Here is a 10,634-nt window from a genome sequence, read left to right as displayed (position 1 = left end):
GAAGCCAACCCTTTCGTCCATGCGACCAGGGATCGATCCCTGGGTCACACAATACCTTAGTTTTTATTTTTAATGTTTTTATTTTTAATAGGGATCAATCCCTGGTTCACACAACACCTTAGTTTTTATTTTCAATACTTCAAATTTAAAGACTTATTACTAAATTTCAATACTTCAATCCCTGGGTCACACAACACCTTAGTTTTTATTTTCAATACTTCAAATTTAGAGGCTTATTACTAAATTTCAGTACTTTAAATTTCAAGGCTTATTACTAAATTTATAACAACAAAATTGCTCAATCCCTGGATCACACAATACCTTAGTTTTTATTTTCAGTACTTCAAATTTAAAGGCTTATTACTAAATTTTAATACTCACAACACCTTAGTTTTTATTTTCAATACTTCAAATTTAAAGGCTTATTACTAAATTTATAACAACAAAATTGTTGGAATGGGGATTTGAACTCACGACCAGTCCGTAAGGTGCGCCCTCCTACCACAACTTCTTGTTTAAAAATGTTAAAACTAAGCTTCATATTATAAGAAAATTAAATTATTAGCTTAAAGCTCTTATTTGTTCTATATATTTATTTTTTCAGTATTGTTCATGTCTTTAGCAACCAATTGAATATGATAATATTCTTTCATCGACACCGAAAGTTTTTTTAATGTCTTAAGATAATATTGGTGCTCCGCAATATTATCAAAAGCAATAAGCGTGAAAAAGCTTCAAGGTCTATTGCGTTTAAGCACAAAATACAAATAAAGCGTGAGATTTAACGAAAAAAGGCATAAAGGTAGAAAAGATATAAATATATGTCTAGTCCAAGACTAATAATATAAGCATGAATGACAAATATATGAACAAGAAAATTAAATTTTTTTGATAAAGTGAAATATTAATTGTTTAATGTTCGTCTCCTTAGAAAGCCTCATTGACAAGGAAAAGTATGTATTAGAAATTAGAACCTAAGCTGCACATTAAGCAAGGCGAGCGCTCAACACATTTTGAGTCTTATTTCGAGGTTTATGCGCGTCTTTGACAACACTGATGCACCCACAGACTTTAAATCCTGGGTTCGCCTCTGGCTAGAAGATTCAAATTTTATATCTATTAGTAGTTTTCGTTAATAATAATGCCCTTATTTATGCCGAAACAAAAAGCATATGATCATCTCTTCTTTGAAATGGTTACCAATTATCATAAGCTTTTTAAATTTGCATAATGTCAAGAAATTCTTTTCTGTAAAAGGAACGCTTTCGACAAAATATGAATTAATTCTCCTATCATATATTTTAGGAGTTTCATATATTTTAGAAAGTCTAGTAGAAAGTAAAATGTCTATCGGAAACAGCCTCTCTACCTCTTGAGAGGTAGTGGTATGAACTGCGTACACACTACCCTCCCCAGACCTCACTACGTGGGAACATACTGGGTTTTTTGTTGTCGTTATTGTTGTGTAGTAGAAAGAAAAATATTAATTAATTCTCCTACCATATATTTTAAGAGTCCCTCATATTTTAGGAAGTCTAGTTAATATAATAAAAAATAATTAAATAATAAATTAAAAAATAGTGAAAAGACGGTTTTGTCTAAACAAGAGTATTTTAATGAAGGGTAAAAAGTTTAAATCACTTTTCTAAGCGTCTTCACACTTTTAATATATTATAGATATAGATATAGATATTGGGCTTTGTATTAATTTGTTACTAATGGATAAATATTATAATTAAAGGTCTAAAAATATATATCTATTTTCTGAATATAAAAAAGTAATAAAAGTAATTAGAAAATAGATTATAAGTAATATCTTTTTTACGTATAAATAATTAAAATTATATAGTGTATTATGTCGATTAGGTTTGGGTTCGGTTTGATTTTATTTTTGCTAATACCAAACCAAACCAAGAATGATTGGTTTTATTTTGTCAACACCAAACTAACCGAACCAAACCATAAGTCGGTTTTTTTCCTCGGTTTGGTTTGACTTAACGGTTTGATTTGTACACCCCTACTGGGATGGCAAAGAAGGAATAGGAAAGAAGAATGGGAATTCAGGAAACTTATATGGTGAATTTGATTTCTGCATCCAGATTCTAGTGGACCTGTTTTCTTATAATTTTCTCATATCAAAATGATAAAAGGGATATATTTTAAAATGTTAGGGGTAGGGGTGGGCATAAATACCGAAATACCGAACCAAACCGAACCGAATTAATTTGGTGTTTCGGTTTTTCGGTTCGGTTTCAGCTTATTTTTTAACAAATTCGGTATTTTGGTTCGGTATTCGGTTATTGAATTTATATAAATCAGTTTTCGGTTTAAACCGAAATTTGCAGTATACTTTTAATTTTCTAAAATTATTATACATATTAATATTATATCCCAGCTGGCCAGCCCATTAAATTAAATAATTTAAAATTAAAATAATAGTGAAGCCCTAACCTAATGCTACCTACCTTCACAGCTTCACTTCAGTTCTTTAGCCTAACCTAATACACATTCTGTCTCTCTTAACGAACGATGGGCGGCGGCAAGTCAGCCACAACGAACGACGAATCCACTAAATATGTACGTGTGCAGTTGTGCGCGTATTTATTCTACTGTAACTGTCAGTAGCTTGTGCCTTTTAGTTCATTTTTATTGTTCCTTACTTCCTTACCATGAAATATGTACAGGTTGTGGTCTGTGGAGCCAAGTTCAGAGAGGAACCGATTTGATCTGTGAACAAATTATAGTAATGTGTTTGTGATGTAGGGATTATAATACAAAACTAAAAATTCTTTAGATTTAGTTATAGATAGTAATATCTTACACTAGATAAATTTGAATAACTATTGTTCAATTTCCAGATCAAGTAAACGTTGCATAAGGAATTAGTTATATTCTGAATCTCGTTTAATTCTGCACATGAACGTAACTGTTAATTGTTCCCCTAATAAATTACTCAGGTTATCGGCAAATTAAGTTGCTAACATTTCAAAATTATTTTAAAATATCACATGAAGTGCATGAGAATTAGCTCAAGGAACAGTATTTACCAAGGAAGTTTTGTTGCCATGCCACTTGCCAAAGTAGAAAACTTATTCACATTTAATTTCGATCAGTGAATACAATACTTTATTGGTACGTTTAGCTTTAGCCTAAACAGTTTAGGTATTTTATCTTGATATTGTTTACTGTGTAGCAGTTTAGGTATTTCATCTTTTACTTCTTGATTTTGGTTTGTGCTGACGTCCAACGGGTAGCATGGAGACTGTGTGTTATATTTGGTTCAAGTGGATGAACAAAATTTTTAATCTTAAAAAATAGTCCAATTTATAAATAGAATTTAGCCTAGGCCCAAACCGGAAAAATGAAATTATATTACCGAAACTGAACCGAACTAATTTGGTTTGGTTTTCGGTACGCATAATTTCAACACTGAAAACCAAAAAAATCGAAGAAAAAACCCCGAAACCGAACCGAAAAATTGAACGCCCACCTTAGTTAGGGGGCTAGAGTACTTAAGAGAAACTTTAGACCTCAAAAAGGAGGAGAGATATGCCATTGTAAAAGAAATTTGGAGGTAAATTTGAATTATTTAAAATTTCAGCCGAAACCAGAATAGTTTAATCGGGCAAGCCATTTCAACTCTTGTATGTGCCTAAATGCTAGACCCTTAATTGTGCAGCTGCAAAACGTAAACCCTATTTTCTCTACTCGAAGTAAGTCACTTTCGCCGGTAAATTTCTTATTGTTGGTAATTTATGTTTATGTCTATCTAGGTTGTTTTTGTGTGTGTTGTTTGTTTTTCGTGTTGTAAGAAATGTTTTGTGGCTTTGGACTATTTTTCTAGAGCCGAGGGTTTATATGTTATAGCTATCCTTGGATTCGATGAATTACCGGTCTATATGTTATAGCTATCCTTGGATTCGATGATTTATCATAAGAGGATCATTTGCTCATAGAAAGAGTGCGGGCCTCTCTACCTCTGAGGTAGGGGTAAGGTCTGCGCACATTCATCCTCCACAAACTCCACTTTGTGGGATTATACTAGGTATGTTGTTGTTGTTGTAAGAAATTTTATGGTTAATTAAGATTTAAAGGACAGTCGGTGGAGATTCGGAGTACTTCCCAGTTTTGATAGGGTTGCACCAGGGATCGACTCTTAGCCTGTTTTTATTTGCCTTGGTGATGGATGTTTTGACGCGACATATTCAAGGGGAGGTGCCTTGGTGTATGTTATTTGCAGATGATATGATAATGATTGACGAGACTCGGGGTGAAGTTAATGATAAGTTGGAGATTTGGAGAAAAACACTTAGAGTCTAAAGGATTTCAGTTAAGTAGAACCAAGACGGAGTACTTAGAGTGTAAGTTCAGTATGTGTCGCAGGTGGCTGGAGTGGTTGTGAAGCTGGACTCTCAAGTTATTCAGAAGAGGGAGAGTTTCAAATATCTGGGGTATATGATTCAGGGCAATGGTGAGATTGACGAGGATATCATGCATCGTATTGGGACAAGGTGGTTGAAATGGAGGCTCGCTTTGAGAGTTCTATGTGATAAGAAGGTGCCCCCGAAGCTTAAAGGTAAGTTTTACAGAGTGGTAGTTCGGCCGGCTATGTTGTATGAAGCGGAGTATTGACCAGTTAAGAACTTCCACATCCAAAAGTTGAAGGTGGCGGAGATGAGAATGTTGCGATGGATGTGTGGACATACCAGGAAAGATGGGGTGAGGAATGAGATTATTTGGGAGAAGTTGGGAGTTGCCTCGGTGGAGGACAAGATGCGAGAAGTGAGGTTACGTTGTTTTGAGCACATGATGAGGAGGGGCTCTGATGCTCCAGTGTGGAGGTGTGAGACACTGGCTATGGATGGTTTTAGGCGGGGTAGAGGTAGATCGAAGAAATATTGGAGGGAGGTGATTAGACATGATATGGAGCAGTTATAGCTTATGGAGGACATGACCCTTGATAAGAAGGTGTAGAGGACGCGGATTAGGGTAGAGGGTTAGGGGATGGGAGTGCGTCGGTAATAGTAGGGGTGCGTTCTTTTGTGTTTGGACTTTCTTGTTCGTGGTGTTGTGGCCGTAGTATTATCTTGTGGCTAGTGGTGTCAGTTTATTATGCATACCGTACTAGTTTATATGCACTTATCTTTTGTGTTTGCTATACTGTTAGTTTATTTTGCGCACCATACTAGTTTATATGCACTTATTTTTCGTATTTGTTATACTGTTATTGGTTCTAAGCCGAGGGTCTATCGGAAACAACCTCTCTACTTCACCTGAGGTAGTGGTATGGTCTGCGTACGCTCTACCCTCCCCAGACCTCACTATGTGGGAATACACTGGGTCCGTACCACAATTAAGATTTAAAGTTGCAAAACGAGCATAGATGAAACTGAACACTAATTTCTCATGCTGCAGCTCAAGTTGTGTATACTTGATATTTTTCTAGCGCTTGTCCAAAAAAAGAACATTTTCAAGAGTCACACATGCATGCCAGTCATTTTCATTCAGGCTGCTGCCGTTTTCCCTGAATTCTGTAGTTTAATTTCATGCAGGCTGGTGCATCCAATTCTTTGAATGATGAAGGTCCCTCATGGGCTCCTCTAAGTGATAATTACATGCTGACTAATCCCAAGTTAAAGGACTGGGATAAGAATCCGGTAAGGATAACATACTCCTAAAATTCTGAATTTACCTAGACACCATGATTGTAAATTTGACATGACATAGCAGAAGCCAGTCTTTATCAATCATTATGTTATTGTATTAAAAGGGGGGGTTCCAACATATTAATATATAGTGAAGTGTTCCCCTAGACTCAAAACTTTAAAATCCTTATTAAGTTAACAATCCTAGTGATTGGATCTCAATGCGGTAAGGATAATCTCCCTCTTTGCAATCAATATTATCTGATGTTCCTGCAGGACACAACTGTTGCAGACGATGTTAGGATGTCAGCTGATTCGGATTCATCTGATGATGAATCAGTCCAGTGAAAGTTTGATGTTCAAACTATCTGCTTCAAACATAGTGGGATGCGAAACACATATCTTTAATGCAGGGAAGTGGAATTCCTAGGCATATTCAAGCTAATGCTGGAGAAACTTTCTGATGTACAGAGATCCTCCTGTTGTTAACTGACGTAATTTTGTTATTAAAGAGAAGCTTTATGAGCTGGCTTCTGCAATCCTCTTTAAGATACGAGGTTGGAGAGATTATTTTCGAGTTCTCTTCATTTTTTATCCATTCTTCTGCTAATATGGATATATATACTGGTGTTTGAAATGTCCTAGTATTGCATTAGGTTGATTTTAGCATAGTGAAATCACGTCGCATAGTCTTGTGTTCTCAAGATAGTTTTACCTAAGACAATTCAAGTTTAGAATTTGTTTAATCTTGTTGCAACTTGAAATCTGAATACTCATCGACCATCTTTTGTTTCTTCCAATAGCAAAATGTATAAGTTTTATGTAGCATGCTGATTCAAGAACTAAAGTGTCAAAAGGCTAAGGTGATTAGTTTTGTTTTTTTTCTTTTTTTGGTAACAAATGTAAACATTACCATTAACAACACAATCATATACCTATAGAGCACCTATGGCTAACCAACCTTGAAAGTTAAAGCAAATAAAGAACAACTCGGTGCACTAAAGCTCTCGCTATGTGCAGGATCCGAGGAAGGGCCCCACCACAAGGGTGGGTTGTGAGCAGTCTTTCTTTGCATGTTTTCAAGACATGAGCCCTAACTTCATGGTCATATGACAATTACTTTATCAGTTACTCTAAGACTTCTCTTTTGAAAGTTAAGCAAGTCTGCAAGTGGGCCTCAATATTCAACTAATTATAAGTAAAAAAACTTGAAGGAACCTGCTGCGCCTACTTCCTTTTTTGCTGTGTCTAACATATCTAGCCAACTTTAAAACTCTGTTTGATCTGTGTAATTACAGTATGTGTATTCAACTGCTTCTCTTGATAAATTCTCCAATTCCTAGTCTTCCATACATGGTTGACCATAGAGCTCCATGGTGCAGCGATTACCACTTTTTGAATTGCTTCCAATTCTAATTCCTGATTTTATTAAAAACCTGTTGCACATCGCCAGCTGGAATTTGCACTCTGGCCCACTGGTCAATGCATTAATGATCACCTTAGTCCAAGCACAATTAGCAAATAGATGAGTAAGAGTTTCACTAGCCCAAGTATTACATAAGCAGCATGTCAAGCCATCCAGTGGAACATTCATTTTCTGTAGTCTGTCCTTGTTTAACAGTCTGCCTTGAGCTGCTAGCCAAGTGATGAATCTATGCCTTGGTTGTGCCACCTTACTCCACGTGTTATTCTCAATCTTCTTTGAGCACCAATCAACTTAACATAACTGGCACCTAGAGAATATTTCCCTTTTGCTGTTAGCACATAAGTTCTTTATGAATACCAACATAACATATCATTCTTAATAGCATTTAATTCCTCCAATATCAGCTGCTATCTTGTGGTTAATGATGGCTCCATATATCAGTATTATCCTTCATGTACACCCAATGCTTCCAGTTCTCCCAAAGCGTATCTTGTTTCTTAGCCAACTGCCACAGTTGCTTGCCAACTGATGTCATATTCCACATCTTACAACCTTTTACGTTCAACCCTCCACACTTCTTAGGCACACAAACATTGTCCCATGCCACCAAGGAAGTCTTTTCTTTTGTCTGTTGTACTTACCTATAAGTATTCTCTGCACCTTTTGTCAACTTCTTTGATCCCACTTTGGGCAAGGATAAAGATTGACCCCCAGAAACTGTGAATAACAAATAAAATGAAGTTATAACCTGCCGTCTGCCTGTATAGGACAGCTATTTAGAGTATATTTTAGTGATACTAGAAGTGATTTTCTCAGCAAGCTACTTGCACTCCATCTTGCTCCACTTCTTGGAAGATAATGGAAGTCCAAGATATGTTATGGGCAAGGAGCCTTCTGTATAACCAGTTTCCTGCAAGATCTGACTCTTGACACTATCAGTCACCCCTGCAATGAATATATTTGATTTGTTCATTTTAGCCATCGACCTTGCCACCTCTCCAATATGATGCAGTGCCTCCATAATTCTAGATACTGCAGACACTTAACCTTTGCAGATGATCATCAAGTCATCAACAAAAACTAGATGAGTTAGTTTGGGCTTCTAGTAAATGAGGTCATAATGAAAATCTGGCAACTCACTCATACATTTCAAGGTTCTAGAAAGATACTCCATGACTAGAACAAAGAAAAGGGGAGACATGGGATCTCCTTGTCTTAACCCTCTGTTCCCAGCAAGATAATCATGCCCTTCACCATTAAGCTTAACAGTGAACCTAGGTGAGGTAATGCAAGCCATAACTTGTTCTATAAACTTATCTGGAAATTCATATACAAGTAGAGTCATGCACAAACTTCCAGTTAACCGTGTCATATGCCTTTCTCAGGTCAATCTTCATTAAGCATCTGGGAGAAGTTTGTCTATTATAATGTCTTAATAAGTCATAGCAAATTAAGACATTGTGTAACATAGACCTTTCCTACACAAAAGCTGACTGGTTGTCTGCTACAAGACATGCTAGTACCTCTTTTAATTTCAAGCATATCATCTTGGTGAAGCATTTATAAAGAACATTACAATAAGTTATTGGCTTGTACTGGCTGGCATATTCAGGACATTCAACCTTTGGAATCAGTGCAATGTTTGTTGCATTCAATTGTCTCAACAATTTTTTATCCTCAAAAAAATCCAATATAGCCTCAGAGATTTACATACCTATTATGTCCCAAGCAGCCTTGATAAAGCCACTTCCATATCCAGGACTCTTTGGCACTTTGGATATGGAACATTGTTGTCTTTATATCTTGAGCTGTATAAGCAAAGCTTGACCCTGAGCTGTTGTAAGTAAAGGCCCATTACTAAAGAAATATGCATAAACTGGTCTCCTGTTAGCAGATTCTTCACCAAGTAACTTCCTGTAAAAATCAACAAAGATGTTAGTTATGACTGCCTGGTAATATAGCCAGTTGCCCTGCTCATCTTTGACTTGTGTTATAGCCTGCTTTAGTCTTTTATGTTTGATAACAACAAAGAAGTATCTAGTACAGTCATCACCAACTTCAACCATGTTGCTTTGCTTTGCTGATGTAAGAACAACTCTGCCATGTATGAAGTGTATGTATCTGTGATATGTAAGTTTCTGTTTCTTCTGTAGTTCAATATTTGATTGATCATCTTGGAGGTAGCATCAGTCACTATATTCCTATAGTGTTGTGAATTCAGTTTCTTCAAGTCATACTTCAATCTTTTTAATTTCCTTATTATCCTCCACATCTTATATCTCTCCTGATTAAGCCACAGCTAGATTGAATAATATTAGTGAATTGGGGATGCGTAGATATAGTATGTGGGAATACACTGGGTATGTTGTTGTTGTTGTATATTCTTCCATTCCTTATAACTTGATTCTGCAAATACACCCTTAGCTGGCAGTGATCACTAATTCCCTCGGGTAGATACTGTGTCTAAATTCTGTGTCACCACTACTTCTATCACTCCAGGTGTACTTCTGTCCTCTTGATGGCAATTTAGTTAAATCACAATCAGCTACACATTCCTGAAAATTTTCTACTTCAAGCCATGTGACAGGGTTACCACCATGTCTATCAGTTCTATGTAAGACTGCACTAAAATCTCCTAACTATTGGCGCATACATCCTATCTTGGAAGATATCTCATGAGTGATCTTCCCTATCTCAGTAGATTTTTCATATCTCAGTATCCAATAGTGATTTAGTTTCTATTTTGGAGAATATCACAATTCTTTATTAGTTGATTCTTTCCTTATTTAGTTTGTATTCTCTTGTATATATATATATATACACATACATGTCGATGAAATGAATAGAAGCTTTTATACTTTACTCATCTTTATATGGTATCAGAAGCCTAAGTATACTCTAACGAGTAAAATTTCATTTTCTCTCCCACCCACCCTCCATAAATGGCAGACACTTCTCGAGTTGTTAATGCTGACAACAACGTCAGCTCGATGGTTGTTCAATTTGACCCTGCATCCCAATTGCCCATTAAATTACTTGGCAGCCACAATTTTGCAATGTGGAAGGCGCAATTTTCCATGCTTATGCATGGTCATGATCTCTATGGTCATCTTGATGGGTCGACACCTTCCTCATCTCGCACAGTCCCTAGTGCCAATCCTGCGTTTACTCTTTGGTTTCGATAAGACCAACTTATTCAAAACGCACTTATGACATCTGTTGATCCAACAATTGGCACAACTATTGCAACGACTACCTCAGCAAAGACTGCCTGCCTGCTTGGGATGTACTGCACATTGCCTATGCGAACAAGTCCCAAACCAGAATTTTCAGTCGGTGTGATCGACTTATGCGTCTGACCAAAGAATCCCAGCCAGTCACCGAATATTTGCAAACTATTCGGTTTATTTCTGACGAACTCTCTACTGCTGGTGCTCTGGTCTCCAACTCTGAACTTATTGTGAAGATCCTCAGTGGTTTGGGTCTAGAGTTCCGTGAGATCTCTGCTGCAATCCGTGCTCGTGACTCCACTATTACTTATGAAGAACTTTACGAAAAGCTAT

The 10,634-nt window shown here is 36.5% G+C and overlaps 1 protein-coding gene across 1 annotated transcript; it reads left to right on the top strand.

Moving 5' to 3' along the window:
* Positions 1 to 2,391: 2,391 nt before the first annotated feature.
* Positions 2,392 to 6,470, top strand: LOC107848583. Its single transcript, XM_016693372.2, has 3 exons — positions 2,392 to 2,577; positions 5,553 to 5,657; positions 5,922 to 6,470. The coding sequence occupies exons 1-3, from the start codon at positions 2,530 to 2,532 to the stop codon at positions 5,991 to 5,993; spliced, it is 225 nt and encodes a 74-aa protein (XP_016548858.2). The 5' UTR covers positions 2,392 to 2,529; the 3' UTR covers positions 5,994 to 6,470.
* The last annotated feature ends 4,164 nt before the right edge of the window (positions 6,471 to 10,634 follow it).

This window comes from Capsicum annuum, chromosome 11, assembly GCF_002878395.1.
Source record: "Capsicum annuum cultivar UCD-10X-F1 chromosome 11, UCD10Xv1.1, whole genome shotgun sequence".
NCBI lineage: Eukaryota > Viridiplantae > Streptophyta > Magnoliopsida > Solanales > Solanaceae > Capsicum > Capsicum annuum.
This window is presented reverse-complemented; position numbering and strand designations above follow the sequence as displayed.

Excerpts from the sequence above, each read along its gene's own strand:
- LOC107848583 (XM_016693372.2), top strand. The coding sequence starts at position 2,530 with ATGGGCGGCGGCAAGTCAGCCACAACGAACGACGAATCCACTAAATAT. Across the intron at positions 2,578-5,552 it reads ACGACGAATCCACTAAATAT|GCTGGTGCATCCAATTCTTT; the intron begins GTACGTGTGCAG and ends AATTTCATGCAG. Across the intron at positions 5,658-5,921 it reads AGGACTGGGATAAGAATCCG|GACACAACTGTTGCAGACGA; the intron begins GTAAGGATAACA and ends ATGTTCCTGCAG.